Below are 25,692 nucleotides of genomic sequence, written 5' to 3'. Positions count from 1 at the left end.
TCCTCCAGCTTGCTCCTGGTCTAGGCCTAATCTACGGCTCCTGAGTTGGTCCCCGTTCCCCATTCTACCTGGGTATCTGGCAGGATGCTGGGACTTAAAGGGGCGGCTGATGAGGGCCGTGGATAGGATTGCTCCCAATCCCCTTGAGAAGGGTGGTCCGACTCTCAGGCCACGTTCCACCCCAATGCGGCCTAGGGAGCTGAGCACAGCTGCCAAGGAAACCAGGCCCAGGCTAATGCCACTGTTACCTAGCACATGGACACTGAAAAATGACTGTTTGAGGTTTATTTTTTAAATGAAAACTCTCAGAAAATGTCTCTTTCTCAGCTGGCAACTGAGGTTCCCTCTCGAACATGAGCAGCCGGGATCAGGCTGATGGCTGTCACCTGCATCTGCCCTGGGGCAAAGGTGGGGTTTAGTGTGGGGGGAGCTAGCAACGCCTGCTGTGAACTCACCCATTGTTCCTAGGCAAGGCACAGCCTTGCAATGCTGCGGTTTGTAGCCACCCAGGAGCTGCAATGCAAAGCTGACCAACCCCCTTGGATGTGCCCTTGATCTCCTCTGTTCTGGCTGTGGTGATCGGGCTGAGCAACTTGGCTTCTGCAGCCTCCCCCAACTGCCCTCCTGCTGGTGGCCCTTTCAATCCACCTGGCCCAGCGGGACATGTGGGGAACTGGCGCTGTAAATAGATCGCCTGTTGCCAGGCAGTGGAGGCGGCTTTACCAAGCCTGCCAAGGAGAGGCCCACTCCCTACAGCGAAGAGGTTCAATGGCCCTTCCCTGATATTCCTGCCTTTGCATCCTCGCAATGGGAAACCAGAGGGAGTTAGTAGCTTTGACGGTGGGGGCCTTCACTGCGTTGCATCTCAGGTGAGAGACAGTGAGATAATGTTACTTACCGACCTCCTTGGGGATTAATGTCTTGTCCCTAAAGTGCTCTGAGGTTCTTATGACTGAGGTCCAGCAACACGCTACGGCATCATAAATATCTGTGGGAGCCACAAAAACACAGAGGGGAACTGTACCGTGCCCCAGCTGCAGGAGAGGGCAGATTGCTGCAGGGAAGCCTGGCGAAACGATGACAAGAAAAGGACCATCCCCCTTAAACAAAATCCTTCTGAGTAACGTCGCTCAGCAATGTCTTTCAACTGTCGCATCCCCGCCCAAATGCAAACACCCTGCCTAGCAGACAGCTCAGTACGGTCTTACAGACATTTGAATTATAGTAAGCTTCCTTTAGGCTCTTTTGCAGACATAACTCAGACTCTGCTAAACCTGTCCTAGCTGCTGTTTTAGTACTAGGCGGAGTCTGGCTTAGTTAACAATAAACTAAGCTCCAGTGCGCGCGACACCTTTTCCAAATCCCGTGGGCCACCCCTATTGTCACTGAGAAAACGAGGTCAGCTCTAACAACCTGAGAACGTGTCCGGGGTGCCCAGGACTGCCGTGAGCTGCTTCAGCACCTGCCAGAGAGGCGAACGCGTGCTTTCAAAAATCTATTGATGCGCCAAGGGACGTGCTTGACCCCACCGTTAACTTTCAGCTGTGCAAACAAGTGACCACTGCAAGTGCAAAACTCGCGGCTCTGCTCCCAAAACAGGCTCTGGGTCCAGTAGAGAGGCAAGTGCTCTGAGGTGGCCGCTCGAAAGTGACAGACGAGAGCTCTTCTGACCACGGAATGAATCCAGCCCGCTGGGCATGGCAGTGGGAGACGTTCTCCCTCCAGCACAGAGCTGTCCACGCCAGGGCTTAGGTCGGTGTCACTGATATCACTCGGAGTGGGGCGTGGCTAACTCACCCCCCCCAAGCCACGTATATTATCCTGACGTCAATGGCAGTGTAGACATAGCCAGACCTTCGGTGAAAACTAACAGCTTGGCCTGGCTCCCTGACAGCTGGGCCTGGCTGTCAGCTCAGCATGGCTAACCCAGCCCGCTCTCTTTCTGGCCATGCCCTCCTGACCCAAAATGGCCTTTCTTGGCCACACCACCACCCCGTGTGGCACTCAAGCCCGTCACCTGGGCCTCAGCTCGGCCTCAGGCCCCCTGCTCTAGGGTCTCATCTTCAGGCAGGGGCAGCGGGGGTAATCGGCCAGGGGAGGCTAAGCCGCCCCCAACAAGACGTGGCACACCTCCCTGTGGCAGCGGGGCACCGGCCTGCCGCCCTGGGCGCACCGCCGCCAAAAGGAGGCCCGGGCTGGGGTCCTGCCCATGCGGTCCCGTTCCCCCCCCCCCCACACCAAGGCCCTGCCTATGCTGTGCCTCATCCGGTCCCTTGTCCGCCTCTTTCCCCTGCACCCCCCCGCTCATACTTCTCTGCCACTTCCCTGCGCCCCCCCCGCCTGCCTCTTGACCCTCTTCACCCCCCTCCCCTCCATGGCCCCCCTCCCCCGCCTGCCACTCACACCTCTTCACCCCCTGAGAGGCAGAGAGTCGTCGGGGGGGGGGGGTAGCCCGGGTGGGGGGGAGGAGGCGCAGGCAGTGGGTGTGGGGACATTCGGGGGGGGGGGGGGGCGGAAAGGTGTGGGTGGCGGGGGAGGGGCAAGCAGGAGTGGAGCGTGGGTGAGTGGGCACCGGCCTTGCGGGGGGTGGCCCCTCCCCCTTGGAGGGATCTTTCAGCACTCAGGCCACCCTCCCCAAATGCGGGCGTCACCCTTGCTGCCCCGTTCTCTTTAAAGCTAGCAGACACTGCCCCCGGGACGCGCCCTCTGGTTTGAGCCCTCGCTCGGGAACGCTTTGGGCACGAGCAGTGGCCCCCTCAGGGGCATCGCGTCAAACGGCGTTTGGCCCAAACGCCACTGGTCACGCGGCTGCCTATGCAGGGACCAAAGGGCCCCCGAGGCCAAGCGACTCGCCGTGCAGCTCAGCCTCTCCCCGGCTTGCACCCTGGGGCCTGCACGAGCCGTTGCTCAGGACTCCACACATGCAGGCTTGCCCCCATCCTATCCAGCCAAAAACGCTGCTGCAAAGAACGGGGTTTCTCGCCCCGCCTTTTGCCCAGGGCACCCCAGTCACATCAAACATCCACGGCTTGTCAAGGCCCTCCCTGCTTCAGCCTCCCACCAGCTCTCATTCAGTATGGCGCTGCCGTCTCTCGCGGCTGATCAGCCAAAGCTGCCAGCCTCCGAGGCCCTTCAAAGCCCTTCTTACGTTTCGTTGATCAGGGTGACCAGATGGCCTGATTCGGGGGGGCTTTTTCTTACAGAGGCGTCTATTACGCCCCAGTCCCTGGCCTGATTTTTCACATTTGCTGTCTCGTCACCCTACCCATGACGGCCGCATGAAACGTTGCAACGATTCGCCAGATCAATCACACTGATCAATCGGCTCTCATTGGTTCCTGTCACACACCCATCTGTCTGCAGCCATCTGTTGGCTTCCACCGTCAGCTCTTTGGGGCAGGGCCCATCCTTTTGGTCTGTTAAGACAGCACCTAGCAAATGCGAGCCTGGCCCATGACTAGCGCTCCCAAGGTACTACAAATAATCAGTACAATGCTCATAGTGTCCCGAGCCCACTGGTGCATATATTTCCCATTGCTTACTGCTGGCTGGACCAAGAACAAGCCTGGGCTCTCCCTGGGGAACAGTGAATTGAGGTTTTCTTTTAGCAGGGGGTGGCAAGCTGGCCGTGCAGCTGGAGCAGGAGGTGCTGAGTGACGTTCAGCCTGGCCGGGACGTGTGTGATGCTGGCCGGTCTATTACCCCTGTGCCCGACCAGCTTCGCAATAGTTCACCAAACGGGGGAGGGGCCTCTGCTGAAAGCGGTGCGCTCGAAGCAGGACGGTTGCCTTTTAACACCCGTGCCCGCCCCGTCCCCGTGTGCGCTTGCACTGAGCCGAGCAGCCAAGGGAGTGGCGCCTGCTGCCCCTGAGCCATGCCCTGTGCGGTAGCTGCCTGTGGGGCCGGTCGCGTGGTGGGCTTCCCCTACCCGGGCCGTCCCGTGGGCCAAGGAGCTGCACAGGACCCATCCTCCCCCTGCTGCAGCCCCAGCTTGGCTGCTACAATCCTGCCCTGGCCTCGCCCCACCGTAATTACCACAACACCCAAGATCCGGGCCTGGGCAATTGCTGCGGTACCAAGGCAGGGGCTTGAGGCACTACTGACTATCCCAAGGTTTGTGCCGGAGCAGCGTTATATTCTCCCTGCCGCCCAGAGCAAGCGGGTTGTGCCAGAGTGCGTCACCCAGCAACTGAATGAGGTTGTAGCTTTGGGCATTCAGCGTGAGGCTGGGAGGACATGCCCGGCCGCCAGGAGCCCCCCGAAATCCCAGCTTTGGCCTTTTCCACAGCAGCACCAGCCTGCTCCTCTTACAAGGACACGGCTCTCAGCGCCAGGCTGCGTTCCTTCCTCCAGGCTGTGCTCCGGGCCATATTGTGCCACCAAGGAGCCCGCTGCCAACACACTGGGCCTGAGTCCCTCCTCTAGCCCAGCTACGCTTGGTTCAAGAATGGGGTGAGCGGCAGGAGGGCAAAACTAGCGTCACCCACTGCTGTGCCTTGTCCGGCCTCCCGCACGAGGTCAAGCCTGCTGCCCACAGCCCCGAGGGGACAGGGTGGCATTTGAGAATTGCAGGCTCTCAGCCCCAGTCACACCCCGGCTGGCAAACCCTAGTTAGGTGCAGCTCTCGGCCCCCCAGGGAAGCCTCCAGGCTGCAGGAGAGAATCAGCCAGGGTTAGGGCATAAAGGGCCCCGGGAGAGCTCTGCCATCGCCTGGTGCCCCATGAGTGACGGGCCACCTACTCTGAACGTGGTGCACAACCCACCCCAGCAACCTTTTGTGCTGCACAAAGGCTGAGCTGATCCTGCTTGCTCTTCCCGAGCTGGGCTGGCAGGCGGAGAAAGCAGCGAAAACTCATGTGCATCACTCGGCTGCTGAGCTCTGACTCTGAAACACGCTCCGGGCGCAGCTCTGCTAAAGGGCAGGATGCCGATTGGGGAACACTTGTCCCACAAAACCCACACATTTAATGAACACACACCGGCTTTGAGACGATTCCAACCCCTCTGAGGCATGGTGGAGGGAAACCCCTTGTAGAGACGATGCAGAAGTGGGCCAACCGGGACTGAAACCCTCAAAAGAAAGGGCTGGGGATCCCAGGAGAGGATCTGCATTCCAAAGGAGCAACCCAATGTTGGAGAGAACTTCTCCCAGCCGATAGTGGACCTTTCTGGATAAATCACCCGAGGCCAAGGCTGTGCCCTGTGTTTAGTTTATTCCCCTGAGTTTAGACACAGCTCTCTAGGGAACAGCAAAATAGCAGCAGCCAAATCACAACCTGCAATGGGAGCATGATAGCGCATCTGGCCCGTTGTTCCTTTCCTCGCTGGACGCTACAAGAACTGATGGAGACTGCGCCCTTCTGGCCTCACAGCCCATGAGAAATGGGGTGCGCAGCCTGTGGGTGTAGACGAGCAAGCTTGCTTTTGCAGGGGAGCTGGGGGAGGTTTTAGGGCTCCTGGGATTTGCAGTGGCAGGATAAACGATTGGCCTCCCCAACCCCAGCACAGATGGGGCAGGAGCTAGTGTTCATGTCAGGTATGCGTTAATGAAGGGGGAAGCAGCATAAACCCACTTTTACATCATAGATACAGCATTTGCTGATTAATAAACTAGGCAACAGAGCTTGACTGTAAGGACGTAAATGCCCTTCCTCATGCATTGCTGCTCCCGTGGTTTTAACAGGGCACCACGTGCTTCTGCATGACACATTACAGTAGGGCTGGGATATTAGAAAAGAAACAGGCTGCAGGTTTACAACAGCCTCGCAGCACATGGGCAGGAACCTACCCCAGCTGCTTGCTGACTGCGTCTTACTGCTGAAACAAAAACGTTGATCCCACCCGACCCGGGGCTGGGGCGAGAACCCCTGGGAAACAGGGCAAGAGCGAAGGCTGGCCGTTAGCATGGTTGCTTACAAAGTGGGCTGAGGGAACCTTGCCCCCTCCCAGCCTCAGCAGGAAGGTGGCGGCAAATCCTGGCTCAGCGACACACGGTAAATGCCCTGCTTTGCTTTCAAGGATGTAACTGTGTCCCCTTCCCGGCCTGGTCACGTAATCAACCTGTAGCCAGGAGAAGCCTGCACCAGTTCCCCTCCCCGCTGAGGTGGTGGCTTTGGAAGCAGACAGGCCCTGAGGAAGGCAGTTGCAGGCGGGAGGAGGAAGACAATTGCTACAGATTCAGGACAACTTGGGGCAGGTTCAGCATGAGCTCCATGATAGAAGAGCAAGAACAAGTGACTGGTTCCAGATTCTCCAAGCCCTGGCAATACCGGGGGGGGAGGGGCAGAGGGCTCCGAGCAAGGGCCAAGCACCAGCCAAGTTCCCAGCAGAACTTTTTGGCAATGGGACAGTCACCGTGAACCCCACCTCACAGCTCCCAGCCTGCCAAGGTGCTCTTTGCTTTGCAGTTGACCGATTGGGGCGAGAATCGCCCCTGTGCCTGGGGCCAGCGCGGAGGGTCAGATGCTCACTGGCTTCAAGGATTGCGCTGATTTAGAGCGGCCGAGGATCTGACCGTATAGCCCCCATCCGGGCCCCAGGGTTATATTCACCCTACGAGCAGAGAAGACGACGACACAGCAAGATACGGACTTAGTGGCCTACTGGAGCTCACAAGCTTAACAAACAGCCCATGCTACCCACAGCAGAAGCCAGATCCCTCGAGGCATTACATGTCGTAGAGCGAAGCATGCAGTAAGCACCTCACACTGAAAGCGGCACAGGAGCACAAAGGTGCTGCAGGGCATGTGCCCGCTCCCCCTGCCAGGGTCTTCCACAGGAACAGATGCAAAATGCACACCCAGCGGCAGGTCACCGTAACATCCCCGACCCTGCCAGATGCTGCACTGCATGGGCCTGGGGCTGGGGCCTTCTAACCTTACATTTCGCCGGTAGTGGCACCTGCCCCGGAACAGAAGTCCAAAGATGACAGCATGAAGCTGCGTTTCTTTCATGGCCCCAAGCAGTTAATGGGGAAAATGCAATCAGGGAGAGTGCCAATCTCACGGTGGAGCAGCTGGAAAACAAGCTGCTTGGCTTAGGCCCCTTCTCTTCATACCACTTTGCCTGGGTCTTGTGCAAAGCACATGCGGGAGCCCTCTGCAGAGCAATTCCATCATGGGCTCAGCAGACATGATTTCTTAAAGGACAGCTCCAACCCCCTGGCTGTGCTCAGGAATTTATGGCCAGATCTCAGCCGTGCAATAGGAGCCTGTACACGTCCCAGAGCAGGATTCAGACCTAACTCCTCAAACGGCTTTGGAAAGGGAGCCACCACAAAAAGAAAAGCCAGGTCTGACATGCACTGCATGAACCCGGGACAACAAAAGAACTGTACAGTTCCCCTCTATCTGCGGTCAGTGCCCTGTAGATCCGCCAGGAACCCCCACGCTATGTTCTCCTTGTCTGGGTCTGAGGAGAGACCCCCGCCTGAGGAACGGGAAGACAGCCTGTCAGGGGAATAGAGGGACCCGAAAAAGTGCTGGGGAAGGCCAGTGAATACAGCAGGAAGAGTCAGCCCCAGCAGGAGAGGTGCGCACATGGGGCCCAGAGGGAGCTGTGCCAAAACACAGAGGCACCATGTTCATATTAACCGATTCATTTATACCGAGGCTCTGTATAAAAATAAAAGGGTTCTAATAGGATTAACAATATTAAATAAATATTTAATCGGAAGTCCTTGGCCTAGTTTAGAGCTCGTCTTTCGGGTTGATGTTCAGGTCGTTGGCTCCTAGATGCTCTTGGTCTAACGTCGCTATCACTTCGTCTGCCTGGATTCGCTCCTGCAAAAAAGAGGAGGAGGAGTAAATAGCAGCAGCAGCGTCGATGTCTCCTCTCGTCTCTGAGCTATTTCTCCATCAAGGAGGAAATTCATCCTGGCACGGAAGGCCAGTATAAGACCTAGGCACAACTCACCTGGGGACATGGTGCGGCCGAATGGATTGGGCATTATGTTGGCACTTGGGAGAGCCATTCTCAGCTCTGCCACGACCTTGCTGTGTGATCTTGGGGAGGTCACTTGACCGCTTGGTGCCTCAGTTTCCCCTCCCACCCTTTGACTGTCTTGCCTATGTAGAGTTTAAGCTCTTTGGGGCAGCTCTCGTCCGATGCACCGAGCACAACGGGGCCTGTAGTGCTACCGTAACACAAATAACTACAGCACCGCCATGTACATGTGTCCTAAACTAAGGCCCCAAGGGATGGACAGGCTGCGGGTGCCAGACCCCAGGAATCCAGAAAGCAGAAGCACAGTCTAGCGACTGGATTGGTAGACTGGGTGTCAGGACTCCTGGGTTTTATTCTGTTTTGCCAATGACTTGCTGTGTGACCTGGGGGAGCTGTTTAAAGCCCCTGTGCCAGAATTTTGCCATCGGTGAAAAGGGCCCCACCAGGCTGAAGTAACGAATGGTTGAGATCACTGGCTGAAAGAACCATGTGCTCACAAACAGGGGTGTGCTCCTGGTCCTCCCCCTTGCTGTGGATTTCCACTGAGATACTGGTCATTACCGGAATTGTCCACTAGGTGTCACTAATGCTCAGCAGAAACATTGCTCTAAGGGGTGTCTACACTGCAAATAAAAAAATGCCGCTGGCCCCCCGCCAGCTGACTGGGGCTCATGGGGCTTGAGCAAAGGGGTGGTTTAATTGCCTTATAGATGTTCGTGCTCAGGCTAGGGCCCAGGCTCTAGACCTTGCGAGGTGGGAGGTTCCCACACCTTGGCCTGCAGGTGTCTGTCTGCAGTGTAGACGCACCCTAAGAGCCAGTCCCAGATTGCAGGTCCTGTTTCTCGACCTGGCCAAAAACGGAGCCCATGCAAGGGTCACACGGGAAAGCCACCCTCTTAGTGGAGGTTCCAGTATAACCACAATCTGCCCAGCCCCCCAGTGTCGTAATGGGCAGCTCCCAAACATGGCCGAATTTACTGACACAAGTCCCTCAGAGGCAGGACAGGGTACTGTCCCCACCATGCAGATGGGAATAGGGGCCCAGAGAAGTGAAAGTCACACAGCTCAATCCAGATCTCCTGACTCCCAGTCTAGGCCTGGTACAATGCATTTATTGCATTCATTGGGGGTGGGGGGAAGGGTTCGTTTTGCTTGCGGGAGGCTGGTTGATCCTGTAAGTCCCTTTCCATCTCTAACCCTATGCTCTGTTGAGCATGACAGTATCCAGTGCCCTGAAGACAGGTTCCAGCTAGCTATGGAAACACCCACTGGTTCTGAGGCAGACCCAGCACTTCTGCCTAGGCAGGCATCTTTGTGGCTAGGCAGAAGGGCCTCTTAGCTAAAGATGACAGAGCATTACAAGGAGCTCCCTGGTTTTTCACTAGCTCCCCGCTGTACCGCCCCGCGCCATTCATGACGGTCTCTGCTGCTGTCACGATGGAAGAACTCACCAGCTCCCTGTAAAGTGGGTCCAAAGTGAACCAGAGAGCAACAGCACATCGCTGGCCTTTGGTGACTGCTTTGACCCCGTGGGGGTTCTCCCCACCAGAGGAGAAGCTGATCATGCGCCCACACTTTGGCTTGATAGAGGCCTGTAAAAAACACCAAGTCAAACATTGCAAACACAACCAGCATTTAGGCTCATGGCAAAGAACCAGCATACTGCAGATCTCTTGTGTTGCCCTGGGTTCCCGTCAGTTCAGGCCTTTGACTTTAATGGATCTCTCTGGATAGCTCCAGGATACTCGAAAACGCAGAGCATTGCTGAGATGGGCATTTTGCTCCAGAAAAAGGGCTCTGTCCTGTTGCAGAGGATTAACCCAGAAAAGATGAGGCAGTGTGCAAAGTCTGTGCAAAATTCAATGCAACACACTCAATCATTGCAAACCAGCTGTGTTCAAACTAGGCAATAATTAGATGTCCCTTCAATGAGATCAGGTTAACCTTCACACTCTGACTGATATAAGGAAATAAGGCATACATTTCTAACAGTGAGGGTAACTGCTCCGATGGTTAATTTACCAAGAGTCATGGTGAATTTTCCATCACTGACCATTTTTAATCAAGACTGGATGTTTTTCTATAAGATCTGATCTTGGAATTATTTGGGGGCAGTTCTCTGGCCTGTACTGTACTGGCGGTCAGACTAGATGATCACAAGGGTCCCTTCTGGCCTTGGAAACCAGGAATCTATGAACCATGAGCAATGTTCCTCTTCTCCCTCTTCTGAAGCCATAACACTATACATTTCTGAATTGACACCCTGATTTGACTTTATGATGCTCGGTCCCACAATGGAATGGATTGCAGTTCCAAGTTACGACAGTTCGACTTACGATGCAATTTTCCGCAACCAATTGTGTCGTAAGTCCAAGGACTGCCTGTATCTAGTTCTTTTTTGAACCCTGTTATAGTCTTGGCCTTCACAACATCCTCTGGCAAGGAGTTCCACAGGTTGACTGTGCTTTGTGTGAAAAAACACTTCATAGAATCATAGAATATCAGGGTTGGAAGGGACCTCAGGAGGTCATCTAGTCCAACCCCCTGCTCAAAGCAGGACCGATCCCCAATTAAATCATCCCAGCCAGGGCTTTGTCAAGCCTGACCTTAAAAACTTCTAAGGAAGGAGATTCCACCACCTCCCTAGGTAACGCATTCCAGTGTTTCACCACTTCCTTTTGTTTTAAACCTGTTGCCTATTAATTTCATTTGGTGACCCCCTAGTTCTTGCATTATGAGGAGTAAATAACACTTCCTTGTTTACTTTCTCCATACCAGTCATGATTTTACAGACCTCTATCATATCCCCCCTTAGTCGTCTCTTTTCCAAGCTCAAAAGTCCCAGTCTTATTAATCTCTCCTTATTCGGAAGTTGTTCCAGACTTCATTCAGAATCATTTTTGTTGCCCTTTTTTGAACCTTTTCCAATTCCAATATATCTTTTTTGAGATGGGGCAACCACATTTGCACGCAGTATTCAAGATGTGGGTGTACCATGGATTTATCTAGAGGCAATGTGATATTTTCTGTCTTATTATCTATCCCTTTCTTAATCATTCCCAACATTCTGTTTGCTTTTTTAACTCCTGCTGCGCACGGAGTGGATGTTTTCAGAGCACTATCCACAATGACTCCAAGATCTCTTTCTAGAGTGGTAAGAGCTCATTTAGACCCCATCATTTTATAGGTATAGTTGGGATTATGTTTTCCAATGTGCATCACTTTGCATTTATCAACACTGAATTGAATTCAAAGGACTCATAGCAAGCTTATGTTCAGTCTTTAAATGAAGGTGGCTGTAGAGTGGAGAAGACAAGGATGGGGACACACTTACTGTCCAACCCTACACTGTGATTGGCTTATTTCTTTAATAGGATATCACTTGTATCATTCTAGGTGCGTTAACAAGAGTGTCGTATGTAAGACATTGGAGGGAATCGTCTTGCTCTACTCGGCCCTGATGAGGCCTTTGCTGTAATACTGCGCCCCATTTGAGGTGCCACATTTGAGGGAAGATGTGGACAGACTGGAGAGAGGCCAGAGGAGAGCAACAAAAATGATCAAAGGTTTAGAAAACCTGAACTATGAGGAAAGTTAAAAAAAAACTGGACATGTTTAGTGTGGAGAATAGCAGACTGAGAGAGGACCTGATAACAATTTTCAGATATGTGAAGGGCTGTTATAAAAAGAACAGGGATCAAGTGTTCTCCACGTCCACTGAAGATAGGATCAGAAGCAACGGGCTTAATGTGCAGCAAGGGAGATGTAGGTTAGAGATTAGGAGGAACTTTTTATAGCTCTCAAGGTAGTTAAGCTCTGGAACAGGTTTCCCAGGGAGGTTGTGGAATCCCCGTCACTGGAGGCTTTTAAGACCAGGGTGGACACGGATGGCCCTAGGTTTCCTTGGTCCTCCCTCAGCGCAGGGGGCCGGATTTGATGACCTTACTTTTCTACAATGCAGTGCTGTTGTAGCCATGTTGGTCTCAGGATATTAGAGAGACAAGATGGGGGAGGTCATACCTTTTATTGGACCACCTTCTGTTGGCGAGAGAGGAAAAGTTTTGTATCTCACCCACCTTGTCTTGCTTGCTTCAAATTTGACCACTAGGGGGTGCAGAAGCTCAGTGAATTGGGCAACCACACAAAGCAGGATCCTCGGCCAGCCTGTCCGGGTTTTTTTTTTTTTTTTTTTTTTATAAACTGTGTGTCTTCGTCTAAACCTTTTACTTAATGGATCAGAGATTCCAAAAATCCACTCTCTGCAGAAGTCAGGAATCCTGAGTGATTGTAGGCACACAGGATGCCAGCAGCAGGGTTACGACATGGCTTTAGTAGGGAAAGTAACAAATACTTTCCTCATAGATTGTATTTTCTAAATGGACAACCAATCTAATTCTCAATTACTGAGGGACAATCCCCTCTCATTGATACATTTTGCTTTCTACAACCAAACCTCCGTACAACTTTTCATGAGTGATGTACCCGAGTATTTGGATTCTAATATCTAAACTGTATTGTTAAATCTATTCACCTAAATTTGGGTTACTGCTGATTATGTACTCTATGGATCATATGACTTTTAAAAACTAACTTTGTATCTGTGGATAATCTAAGCACTATACCCAGATGTACAGACACTCTTTTCCCAACCTATGTATTATATAATTTTTTTAACATTAGCTTTAATAAAAAATTTAAAATTTGCTTCCACTTGTATCGCCCATGACAGAGGAACAGAAATTGCTTGTTAGCTTAATTCGGTAACAATAAAAACCCTCCAGCCGGTTAAGGCTGTCCTCATTGACAGTTGTAGAGGGGCGGCTGTGAGCCACACTGAAGACCTCACACTCTGGGTAGCCTTGTTCTGCACCATTAGGATGGTGAATGTCTTTTCAGATTACACCTAGAATGGATTTTAGTCTAAGGTTACCGAGGCTAGGGATGTAACTGTTTTATGGAGGGGCCCACTGGTCTGAGGTCACAGCTTAAGTTATCTGAAAAGCCCTAGCTATACACGGCACCAGCTCTGGAGGAGTGGACTAGGAAGGAAAACAAAATGGATCCCCCCAGCCAACCCACTGACATCAACTTTGCCAGCCAAGGCAGTTTACTTACAGTAACAGTTTTGGCATCCATCTCAGTGAATATAAACTCCCCGCCTTCGAAATCCGTGTTAATGTACAGAAGGGCGCTGGGGGAAGAATGACGAGACCCTGGTGAGGCTGGCTGGCTGCCCCTACCCCAGGCAGCTACAAACACAGGATTTGCATCAGCAGATCTGGCCCGTGGGAAGAAGAATGCTCACCACTCTCCCAGGGCCCACTCCGCCTGCCAGGGAAGTCAGGGGAAAGGCTCCCACTGACGTCAATGGGAGGTGGCTGGCCCCACAGTATTTCAGGGGTTCGAGTCCCGCCTGCCCTGTGGGTGCCAGCAGGGGCAGGTATGTGGGGGACGGTGATACAGGGGTGGGGGTGGGTAATCTCTCCTCTGGGTTGTATCTAAGCCCAGCAGGGACACGCATCCTTCCTTCCTGGCACGGATGTGCTGACGATCTCCCCAGACTGGCCAGCCTTGCGAGGTGACCGCCACGTCGGGCGAAACAGACAAGAACACCATGGGGCTGCCACAGCCAACCGCTGCCTGGAACTTGGCCCCCAATTCCTCCTAGAACCACGACCATACCATGGATCCAGAGCCTGCCTCTTCAGCCCATCACTGGCTGGGATTTACCTGGCTCTAGGGCAGCCTAACTTTACCAGGCATCGGAGCCAAAGTGGGCTCTTGTGGTCACGCCCCACCGACCTGGTGCCCAGCGAGGAACATGCCCTGTCTGTTTCCCCTGGCCAGGCACCTGCATCTGGCACACGGCATCTCAGCCCTGCGTTCCTACCTGTAATCCCGGAAGGTGTAGGCCGGGGGCTCCTTCCAGCACTCGCTGGCCTCGGGATCCAGCAGGCAGTTGTCGGCATGGATGGGGTGGCTTAGGTCGTTCCTTTTCTCCTGCTGGCCTAGGCAGTACCACGCGGGGGGAGAGGAAGAGATGAGATAAGCATGACAGGGTCTCAGAGCTCAGCTCCCCCCAGGGGCATTTGCACTTGGAGGGCTCTCGCTGCCAGCAAAAATGCAAAGACAGCGGGCGAAAAGGGGGAATCTGGGGAGCCTGGAGACAAAGAATTGACACCTGCCTTGCGCTCACTTGAAACACCATGAGCCTGATGGAACAGACACCCCAATCTGGGGTGAAGGAGAGCAAGGGGGGGCACTGAGAGAGAGAGAGAGAGGAAGGAGGAGAGGCAGACGAGGAGAGATGAAGAGCGAAAGAATGAACCAACTCATGCCCCCTGCAGGTGGCTTCCTCCAGGGAGGACGTGGGGCAGGGATCTCTGAGGCAGGAGACAGTACAAAATCGTTGTACGTACAACAGCTCCGTTCCCTCCCTCTTGACTGCTTCTTAAGCACTGAGCCGCAAGGCCGGCCCCTGCCCCCTTACCCGGCAGGGCGGTGCGGCACACCATGTGCGTGTAGGAGAAGTAGAGGGTGGAGTTCAGCAGGAAGTAGGACTCCACGATCCTGCGGGCCTTCTCGCTGACGTCATAGAACAGGCGGGCGCTCTTCAGCGGGACGCGCCCCTCGTAGCCGAACTGCAGGGCAATCACACACCAGAGTGAGCACTGGCCGCCCAGAGGGTGGCGGAGCCACCCGCCGAGCCACGGGGGCTGGAGAGAGGGGCAAACCGCACCTTGAGAGCTTTGAGGACAGTGGCCCCTTCAAACTTCTCGTTGGGAGTGTGGGGTGAGGTTTTCCCTCGATAGCCATCTCCAGCCAGCATGATCCCCTGGAAGAAATGACACGAGCAGAGGTCAGGGATATCGGTTATCCTGAGCAGAAACCCCAAATCAGTTTTATTCTTCATCCTGCTCTCCCCACCCTAAATACTGAACCCTCACCAATAAGAACTACAGACGAAATCAGGTGGGTTCCATTCTGCTTTGGTCACCGTCAATGGCACCGTCAGCTAAGGGCTGATGGCAACATTGTTACTGGTTGAAATGACAATTAAGCCGCCATGGGTCTATGACAACCCAGGGAGATTCAGGAGTGCAGGGCTCTGTGTTTAGCTCAGCTACTACCCTGCTTTCGAGCAAGCCACTCCACCACCGTGCCCTCTCTAAATCAGATCGTCTTATCTCCTCTGTGAAGTCCTTGGAGATCTATGGGTTGAAAGCACCATGTAAAAGCTGGGTATTATTGTTAGAGAACACAGCTCAGTTTTGCTAAGGAAGAAATATGGAAAATTATCCTCGCAACACATGAACTTTCCTTAAATGTCATCCAGTTTTTTAAAATGAAAATATCGGCTCTGGGATTCAAGGCTCCCCCTGTTTCCCCCTTCCCCAAAAGTCTTGTTGAACTCAAAGCTTATGGCCCTGTGTGCAGAGAGAAACAGGAAGAAAATGATAGATAGCTAGTGAAAACAGCTGGCTGCTATCGCTGTTCCTTCTGAGTGAAATGCAAAAAGTAAACAAACTGCACCACTAGGGGAAAAGTGAATGAGTTGATTCGACTCACTTCAGGAGTTACTTGGAACACAAGCAAAGAGATTATTTAGGAGTGGGCTATTCCCTAACTGGTCTTCTCATGTAACTGGCAAACACAGTGGGCCAGATCCTCAGCTGGTGTCTATCGGTGTCAAAGCACGGGCCGGCAGTGGGGATTGTAGACGGCATTTGATATGCTCCCCTAGTGCCTGGATCACACAGTTCTGTTGCAGAAGCCAAGCTCTGACCCTGGATACACACACGCAACTCCCAGAGACCTCGTTAGCGGTTACGTGCATGTGGGAGGGTGGAATTTGGAGACACATTCTTTGTGTTTGCTGGGGGCCTTGTGCAGTTAGGCAAAATCAGACAGTTACACCCACTCCACATGGCTCCCTGGCCCAGACCCTCTGCCCACGTGGCTTCCCTGCAACCAGCAACCCCCCTTCTCTGCCCTCCACCCAGCAGCCCTCCCCACCATCTCAGATACTCACATTGGCCACTCTACGCAGCTCTCGGCACTCCTCCTCCGATATGACGTTATCCAGTAGCACTCGCTGCGTGCCGTTCAGCTGCTGGGAGTTATAGATGAACTTCACGTCGCTGTAGAGCAGAGAACCCCCTACGGGAAAGACAGATATAAAACAACCCTGAACATGACACCTCTTCCCTGGCTTGTCAGTCACACGGAGGCACCAGGCCAGCTGAGGTCACCTTGGTGGCGTTCCAGAGGCCTGGCTTCACAGCCGTGTAACGGAGAGCAGGACCTGGCCTCGTGTCAATAACAAAGACACAGAGGTGAAATCCGCTCCCTGCGAGAGTGCCAGAGATTCCCACTTTCTCATCAGGCTCTTTGGCAATGCACGGGCCAGACTCTAAAACGCTGCACGGAGATGCAGTGGGGCCCCGGACACCAGCTTACTGGCTTTTTTCAGAGCAGCCAATAGAACCAATTCCTATTTTAAAGTCGACCCTAAATTTCCACTGTGTTCGTTCTCAACGCACTGGCCCCGGGAATAGTCATCAGCATTTTTTCTGTCTTTTTTTTTTTTTTTTTTTTTAAACTCTGTGGCTGCTGGGAGCGAGCTGCATTATTCCAGCCCAAGGCTGCTGACAGGAGCTCTCGTTGAGGGCCAATCTGCGGTCACGGAGCGGATCTCCTCCCCCCCACCCCACGCAGGGCTCCTGGGAGACAGGGAAGCTGTGGAAGAGACGGTTCTGTGCCACTGGGGACCATTCCCTTGTGCTGCTCACAGTAGTCTCACCCCTACACTGTGTCCCCTCCAGTTTGCTGTATCCTTCTCTTGTCTCTCGTTTTCCACGTTCTAAGCTCCTTGGCGCAGGGACCATCCCACGAGGCGTGTGCAGCAGCTCGCACAAAAGGGCCTGGCTTCCCAAACGCAGCCTCCATGGGCTAGCGCATCACAAACCATTCCTCGTCCCAAGGTCCCATTACTGAAGGGGTCATTCCTAAAGGCCCTGGGAAGGGCTGGAGGCAGAAAGGCAACGGCTGTGATCGCAGGCTGCTCGAACCCCAATGTTCTGCCCCCCTCCTCGTAGGCTTGATTTGGCCCAGCCGCCCTTCCATCACGCCAGAGAGGCGGCCGGGCCAAATTGCAGAGTGGCATTGCAACCTGGTACGCAGGGTCGCAATGCCACTCAAATTGTCCTGACAGAGGAGCTGTATCTGCTGCCTAGTTTATCTATTGCTAGAAGAGCCCCTGGCTGGGATTTGCTCTACGAAGGCTGGCCTGCACCTCCCCCTCCCATTATGCTCTGGGGCAGAGCCCATTTTCCAGGCCTGCAAGCTCGTAGGGGCACTAACATGATTTCGGGCCAGCAGAACTTCATCACGGTGTCCCGGCGCTGCAGCCGTACACAGCCCTGCTGCGACTCAGCACGATGCCGCTGTGATGCGGCATCCTTTGGCTGCGGGAGCGCTGTCAAACACCAGCTCACGAGACGTTGCACGTTTTACTGGGCCGTGGGGCGCACACACTGGTTTCACGTGGTATTCCCTGGAGATTCCAGCCAAGATCCCTTTTTTGTGGAAGGATTTTACACCATCGGTTCATATCTGTTCATAATGGGTCATATCTTGGGTTGGTTTTGAGGTCCTCTATGAAATATACTGGGCAATATATTGTCCTGATAGTATGGAGATACTGCCATCATCACTTGGCACAAGTCTGCCATGGGCCAGCGTTCCACACTGCAGATTGGGGCCAGGACAGGCTTTTTGTCCTGGGTTTGTACAGCGCCTAGCTCCGAGGGTAACACAAATCAATACTAGGCAGCTGGCGAATCAGACGCCTACCTTGCAGGGAGCGGGGAAGTGATTAGCCATTTGGCTCTCTCTCCTGCGCACGGACACGGGATGAGGCCGCCCTCATTCAAACGGAAAAACAAGACAAGACAATGAGAACAAAAGTCTGTGTGTTTCGAAAACTAAACCCTCACCCCAATGTTTCTCTGGGGGGAAGGTGAAACGCTTCGGAGCCACGGGAAACAGATCTGCTCTTGGAACGCCGCAATAAAAAGCGGGCCGTGGCAGAACAGCATTTCTCTCGAAATTCGGCACGATGGAACATTACTATTAAATGCTGCTTTTTATTTTTTTTGTCAGCTGCAGCACATTGCTGTTTTGGAAGGGCCCCAGGCCAATGGAGGAGACACGATACTGAGATCCCATTGCTTGCCGAGGAATGATCTGCGAAGAAGATTTAGGTTTCCTGGAAAAGGGAGCATCCCTCACGGTCTGTTTTGTTGCTTGAGGATAATATTTATTACAAACCAGCATGGATCAGAAAGAGAGGCCTGGATCAAAACCTCACACACTCGGGGCACTATCCAACCGGGCTCTGAACTTCCTGGATCAGGTTCGTCTCTTATACATACACAATACAGTGGGCACATCTAAGAAAGCTTTTGTTACTGCTTCCTTCTGGATGTGCTTCCAGTAGCTCCCCATTGCTGGCAGAAGATCAACTTCAACAGGATGGAGCTGTTAAAAAGTGAACCACAAATAGCCAGCAAGTTGACATGGCTGTGCTGCATGTCCCAGCCAGGGAAAGGAGGGTCACTGCTACATCACAAACATGAAACTTCATCTTCCTTCTGTTTGTAGGTGCTGGTCTACCTGGCGCCTGCTCTGGGCCAGGTCCCAGCATGTACCATGCAGGTGAGCTCTACAGTGCAAACGGGTAAGTGCTGGGGCTTTGCCCATGGCTAGATTGTCTTTACAAAACCGAAGGATTTGCCCTGGCCTTGCGCTGTTCACGTGGCGGTCTCCAAACACTTTACAGACATCCACCGAGCCTCTCACTGGGAAGCATCATCATCACTACTTAGAGGATGGGCAAAGGCAGGCACAAAGGGGTTAACTGGTCCCATGCAGCTGGGAATGGTACCCAGGAGCTCTGACTCGCAGTCCTCTGAGTTTAACCAGGACCAGCAGACACAATGCTGAACGCGACCGGTCCTTGTCATCGTCATCTAACTTCAGGGGTCCCAGTGGTTATATTTCCCAGACAGGCCCATATAAGCCACCAAACAGCTGACCGAGGGCTCAATTCTGCTTGCTTCACCCAAGGGAACAACCAGTGGAAGCTAACAGGAGTCCTTCTGGGAGTAAAGTGAACAAGATTTGGGGCCTGATCTACTGACCATAAATCAGTGGGGAGCTTTCCATGCAAGTTCCATGGAGCTGAGTCAGACCAATGGTCCCAAGCAGTGAAAGGCTCTGTCCCTAATCCCTTGATTTTATTACTAATCCCCACCCCACGCCATTCAGGAGTGGAGCCATAATGGTTGTCCCTTTGGGAGGCTTTTAATTTTTGGCGATATTTTTGTAATTCCAGCCATCCACTGGGGAAAGCCACGAATGATGCCAACTGTATGCTACAGTTACAACAGATCACTTGCAGCCAAAAATAAAAAGGAGCCGTATTAGTTCTAACAGCTAATATGTGCTCTGAGATTCATTCAATCAAACCTCTGGCCAACTTTGTGCACAAACGGGGGTGGCCAACCCAAAGGAGTTTGGCATCAGAGTTCAGAGGCAAAACCCAAGTCCTCAAATTCTCAGGAGACACCAAGACCTTCTGAGGATCAGCTGTTTGGAGATCCAGCAGCTCCATTTCTGCATAGCCCAGCAGCTCTAGCCCTGTGGAGCCTCTAAGCCTTGCAGCAATGCAGCTCCACATCATGTTCAGGACTGGGGAAACCATGCGCACTCCCCACCACAGGCAATGAAACCAGCAGCTTCTGCAATAATGCTAACGGTGGGGAGTTTGGCTAACTTTGGCAATCCTCATCCCTTCCTGCCCTGCTTCGTGCCCTCTCCAGGCTCAGGGGACACAACCAATCTTCAGTAAAACCTGAATTCGAGTGAATTAAGGTTTGCCTGTAACTTCAAAGCCAGGTGAATGCTTAGCTCAAAACAAATATGATCTTTGCACCCCGAGTGCCTGCTCCGTGTGGCCAGGGCTGAAACGAGGATGGCAGGAGGTGGCTTGGTGCGTGGAGAAGCTGAAGCTGCCGTCCCTTTCCTCCCGGTACTCTGGGAGCCCATCCTCAAGAGCAGTATTTTCTGGAGAGGCTCGTGATGTGTTGGCTGGCTTTGGCGTCTGCCAGGGCTGACCCTACAACATTGGGATGTTTATCCTGGCAGAGAGGAGCCCAGTGTGGGTCGAGATCAAAGAACAAAAAAAAACCTGAAGGAATAAAAGGCCTTACAAACGTGTTTAGGTTCCTAACAGCCAGTTTGCACAGAGCTGACCCAGCCAACTTACAGCAGCCGCCTTGGGAGCTGTAATGCAAACACTGCATCCTTGTATCACACCGTAGGTATGTACTTGGCTAGGCTCCTCCAGCCTCCCGGGCCTGTGGTTACAACTGCAGCGGGATCAAGCTGTTGATCACACATACACAGTGACTGCACTAATGATTTGTTTGGCCTCCAGTGTGTCCCGAGACTTTATATGCTCTTGAGCAGAGGGGCTCCGATATCTCAGGCATCAAAACAAGCTGGAATGGAACAGGGCAACAAGGTCACTGGCATTTTCTTTCTAGACACCATGGGGGCCCAGATTCTGATCTAAATGACACATGTGGGAATCTGCAGCAAGTCCACTGAGCTCAGTGAAATTATGCCTATGCAAAGCCAGGACAGGAAAGAATCAGGTCCCAAATGTGTCCCGGACAGAGTCTGTCACAAAGGGTTTTTCTGGGCAAATCTCTGAAAGGAATGAAAAATAACACCCATTTTTTCCAATTTTTGGAGAGTGTTTTTTCAGATTTTTTACAAACAAAAACCAATCCTTTTTCCTCGTGCCCCCCCTTCTCTTCCTTTTCTTCTCTCCTTTTTTCACTGGAAACAGGGAAAATAAAAAGGGAATTAAAAGGGGGGGGGAGAAGACAGAAACTGAAAATCTTTTAGTTTTGGTACGTGTTTTTTCCTGAAAACTTGGAGAATTTCAGCTAAAGTGAAAATTTCGCACAAAAATTAAAGAAAGAAAAAACAAAAAACCAAACCAATTAGCTTTTGTACTAGGCAACTTGCTTGAAAGCTCTCAAATACCAGACTTTCCTACATTGCTTGTGCTGTGCCGGGGATTGAGAGCAATAGATTGATCACTTACGGCGACGGTGGGCCAAACGCAGCCCCTGGAGGGACATGCAACGTGGTATAAGGCTGCCAGGACACTCAGCTCAGGAGGGGGGAGATTTGTTGCTGCTGAGAGTTGTGCCTTGATATTAAGGAAGACGGTGACCGCGATGTGCTCCATTGCACGCAAACTGGGCTCAGCCGCTGATGATCTGAATAAATAGCTGATGTGGCCCTGGCAAGCGCAAATGTTGGTTTCCTCTAGTTTTGATCACACAGTGTTATTAATGCTCTGCATCATTTTTGACTGCAACCACTGACTATGATTTCCAAAGGGAGCAATGGCCAGGATTACCCGGGAAACTTTGCAAGATCTTGTTACAATGACAGCCAGAGGGCAGAACCTTCCCCTGGCCCCATCCAAAGAGCAGAGCAAAGGTCCTGATATTTGACATGATTTTCTCTCCCAAGCAAGCAAGATGGAGCCGGCTTAGCAGTGGAGACAGGAGATCTGCTATGGCTGGCTTGCTGTCAGACTGCTTTGAAGCGAAGGAATGGCTTTGGAATTTGGCAAGAGCACACCTGATTTCAAAATCATCCGAGGGAAAAGCTCAGCTCTTAGTATAATAATTGATGGCTAGTCTCTCTGACTGGGAAACAATCACTGAACCAGTTGAAACCCCTGCAGATAATGTGCCTACCAGGCTTTAAAAGGAAATAACTTGAACTAAGCCAAGATATGAAATTGTAGGAGAACAAGGAGAACAAATATGCAGTGTTCACTGGAATCAGAGGATAGGCCTAGGGCTGCTAGCAAAGTGGTGGGGGCTGGGAATTCCCCCAAAAGTCTAATGCTTCACTGTCACTCAGCGTGCGACTTCGGGCGACAGGGAAAATACTCGCCTCCAGGGGTAACGTGTGAGGATTAACAGCCGGACCATGTTTGGAAGGTGAAAGGTGCCACAGAGCACTAAGGGTACATAGTGCTCAGGATCAGTATAAATCACAACATGGGAACTGCCATTTCAGAGCAGCACCTAATCCAGTCTCCTAGCTCCAAATTCTGAGCTCAGTGGAGAGCACTCAGCAGCTTGCAGAATTAGGCCCTAATTGCAGGGCATCATGATGGCAAAAGCAATAGGTCCCTCACTTTGGCAGCGTCACGCAGGGTTGTAACAAACAGAACTGCAAATCCCACAGCTGACACTAGGATGTGACTCCGTGGCTTCATTCCCTCTAGCGACAGAATACGTGCCTTCATGGCTCACAGAAAGCCTCTGGTTTGGGTGGAGACCCTTGGTGCAGACTTACCCTCCCGCAGCTCTCGATCCATTTTGGGTGCAGGCTTCTTTTCCAGAGACAGTGCGGGACCATCTGCCAGCTCACTGTTAACACCCGAGGGGACTCTGGGGAGCCGGAGAGAAGAGGAAAAGCCATGAGTTTTCAGTGGGTTTCAGATTCTGGGAATGCTGCTTTTTTTGCAGCCACCAGAAAAATCAGTAACACACACACACACACACACACACACACACACAGGAAAGGAAAGGAAAGGAAAGGAAAGGAAAGGAAAGGAAAGGAAAGGAAAGGAAAGGAGGCGCTGTTCAAAACAGAGTAGGGATTTGGGGTGCTCAACCTGAGACACCTTCAAAAAAGAGACCAGATTTTTTTTGGCAGGGCATAATTCTGCACTTGCTGGAAACCCTTTATGGTGTCTGGGCCCCTAAAATCATGAGTTATTTTGAAAACGCTGGCCTCAGTGTTTGTATGTTGGTTGCACGATCTTGACGTCTAAACCGGTACCACCAGAAACTAGCACTTGAGGAAAAGAACAGCATGGCAGACATGTTTAATAATTCAAATATCCAGTGCTGTCCCTATAACAGCACAGCTCCTAGCGAACCACGGGATTGCCCCCGGGGTCATGGGTCACAATCCATTCAAACTACCTTTTTAAAACAAAAACCAAACCTTTGGGGTAGTATTTTGTGCTTTTGAAAGGTACCACCAAATAGTCACACCAAAGAGACTGAAGCTCCCCAGAGCAGGTTCCTTAGGTTTATGAGCAGCAGCTGTGCATGGGATACCTAGGGAGGTGGTGGAATCTCCTTCCGTGGGGGTTTTTAAGGTCAGGCTTGACAAAGCCCTGGCTGGGATGATTTAGTTGGGGGTTGGTCCTGCTTTGAGCAGGGGGTTGGACTAGATGACCTCCTGAGGTCCCTTCCAACCCTGATCTTCTATGATTCTATGCCATATTGCCTCATCAGTGGAGCTTATCTGTGACCCAGAGGCACTGCAGGGATACATGTGCAGCCCCGCACCCTGCTCTATGCACCCATCAGGTCTCACAAGCTAAACACACTAGGACCTCCCAGGAACACCTCCATGCTGCAGGAAGGCTATGAGTGCTTCCACAGGTGATGCTCCCCCCTCTGAAGGAGTCCGGCGCCCATGGCCCAGCATGGAGGTGAGGTGGTATCCTTTGCATGAGATGTGAGCGTCTCAGAACCCTGTGTTCTAAGGAGAGCAGCATGTTCTCTGCACTCACACACAGCACTGGGGCTGAGGAGATCCAGGTTCTAGCTCTTGGCTGGTTGGGTAGCCTTGGTCAAGTCACTTGGGCACTCCGTGTCTCAGTTTCCCCATCAGTAAAACCTGGCTAACACCGTTTCCCTACTAGATCGGGGTGCTGGGAGGTTTAATTCATGAATGTTTGTGAGACACTCAGATAAAACCATGATGGGTGCTACAGAAAGGTCTGTAACTAGATGGAAAAGGGACCCGTCATTTCCACTGAGTTACTGAGCTTGCTGGGCTATGTGGAGTTCAGGACTGGAAACATCAGGTACCGCTTCGGCTCTCTTCAGCAAACGGACTGGTCTCTCGATCACAGCAGCGGCCATTTTAAAACCCTGTGCTCATTCCTGCGAAACCTTCAGTTCAGAAAACAAGGTTGTGCCTTTGGTCAGGGACTTACCTGTGCTCGTCCTGACGGGCACCGGAGCGGCTCCAGTAGCCCTGCAACAAGAGAGGGGGGTGGGTTCTTTACATGGAATGATCAAAGTGACCCACAGAAACAATTCGGGAGGAAAAACAAAACACTGGAGTTTTTAAACACTGGAGATGGGAATGCAGAAAAACCAGCTTCCTGGGAACGCGCAGGTGATGTCTGTGCTGGCGTGGCCCAGGGAGCACGTTTACACTCCCCTTCTCGGACCATCTCTGCAGTGGTCTCTCTGCCTTACACACGCGCACACGCTTTTCTCCATCCAGCGATGAAAAAATACATGCTTTGTGTGTATATAAAAAGATCTTCTACACTTTCCACAGTATGCATCTGAGGAAGTGAGCTGTAGCTCACGAAAGCTCATGCTCAAATAAATTGGTTAGTCTCTAAGGTGCCACAAGCCATGCTATGAAGTCTACATCGACATTCAAACTGCTCCGAGAGGGTTCAGATCCTCGTATCTCTATCAGGACCATTCCCTCTCCCCACATGTGAGGGAAAGGTATACAGGTCACAGTGTCAGCAAATGGCACAAAGCCCACGTAATGGCTGTGGCATTGGTTCTCCCAAAGAAAAGGTGAGGCAGAAGGGAAAGGAGTGAAGAATCTGCATGCATATTCCACTCTGCACTTCCACATGGGTGGAGTCATGGGTGCATGGCTTTGGAGCACTGTCGCAGTCCAGTGGCATTCAGGATGTTCTCTAATCTGCAAATCCATTACTTCAGTTGCTTACAAAGGATGGTCCAATGGCTAACACACTGGCCTGGGGCCCATGTTCAATCCTCTACTCTGCCACAGCCTTCCTGTGTACCCTTGGGCAAGTTACTTAGCCTCTCTGTGTCTGCCTCAGTTTCCCCAACAGCAAAACATGGCTAACATGACTTCCCCAGTAGACAAGAATGTTGGAAGGTTTAGTTCTTTAACTGAGTGCTTCACAGATGACAAAAACATGACGAGCATCACTGAAAGGTCTGTAACTAGACTGAAAAGGGGCCCATATTAAAGAATGTGAGACAGCCAGCTACTACACTGACAGGGGTCTAACAGGTGGGGTCTGTCTCTGTTACACACTGGTAACACCTGTATGGCTTGTCAGGCCAATACATTCTTCTGGACTTAAACGGACGTTGATAGACTGCTTTGAGACATACCTCATCCCTCACTTCACATGCTTGGCCTTGCTAATGGGGACAGAAAACCAGACTGAAATCAGGCGGCAAAGTTTGGAACTAACAAACTGCAATGGCAAGGAAGAGCTACATGTCGTTACCGGCTCAGTGTATGCGAATCCCAGGCCAGTTGCTCCCGTCTGCAAGAGGTCAGACTCCAGCTTATGACGCCTCAGAAACTTGGCAGCCTCCTGCAATAGCCGAGGGAAGGGAGAAGGAAGCGTGAGGCTGGTCAGGGCATGAGCCTCCAATTCAGGATTCCTGCATGACCGCGGGCGATTCACTGAGGCAACAAGTGCAGACAGTTGCCACAGTGATGGAAGGGGTTTTCCGTAGCTGGAGGAACCGCCCCAGCCCCCGAGAGGCAGTACCAAGGCTGCTGGAAGAAACGACCACACGGCGTCTACACTGGGGTTTACGTTGGCTG

The 25,692-nt window shown here is 52.3% G+C and overlaps 1 protein-coding gene across 3 annotated transcripts in view; it reads right to left on the bottom strand.

Annotated features, from left to right (window-relative positions):
- Positions 1-7,581: 7,581 nt before the first annotated feature.
- Positions 7,582-25,692, bottom strand: part of P3H2 (prolyl 3-hydroxylase 2) — a 123,297-nt gene continuing 105,186 nt past the window's right edge. For 2 of the 3 annotated variants that reach the window (XM_073359044.2, XM_073359045.1), the window contains exons 6-15: positions 25,367-25,456; positions 24,065-24,105; positions 22,402-22,496; positions 15,977-16,104; positions 14,684-14,779; positions 14,435-14,585; positions 13,835-13,952; positions 13,060-13,135; positions 9,396-9,536; positions 7,582-7,781 (exon numbers count right to left, since the gene is read on the bottom strand). In XM_073359044.2, the coding sequence (XP_073215145.2) occupies positions 7,689-7,781; positions 9,396-9,536; positions 13,060-13,135; positions 13,835-13,952; positions 14,435-14,585; positions 14,684-14,779; positions 15,977-16,104; positions 22,402-22,496; positions 24,065-24,105; positions 25,367-25,456 (1,029 nt within the window). In that variant the 3' untranslated portion in view covers positions 7,582-7,688. Of the gene's footprint in view, positions 7,782-9,395; positions 9,537-13,059; positions 13,136-13,834; positions 13,953-14,434; positions 14,586-14,683; positions 14,780-15,976; positions 16,105-22,401; positions 22,497-24,064; positions 24,106-25,366; positions 25,457-25,692 lie in introns of those variants that run through there. The other variant, XR_012160700.2, reaches the window with a different exon arrangement.

The sequence above is a fragment of the Lepidochelys kempii genome, chromosome 9 (genome assembly GCF_965140285.1).
Source record: "Lepidochelys kempii isolate rLepKem1 chromosome 9, rLepKem1.hap1, whole genome shotgun sequence".
In the NCBI taxonomy this organism is placed as follows: Eukaryota; Metazoa; Chordata; order Testudines; family Cheloniidae; genus Lepidochelys; species Lepidochelys kempii.
This window is presented reverse-complemented; position numbering and strand designations above follow the sequence as displayed.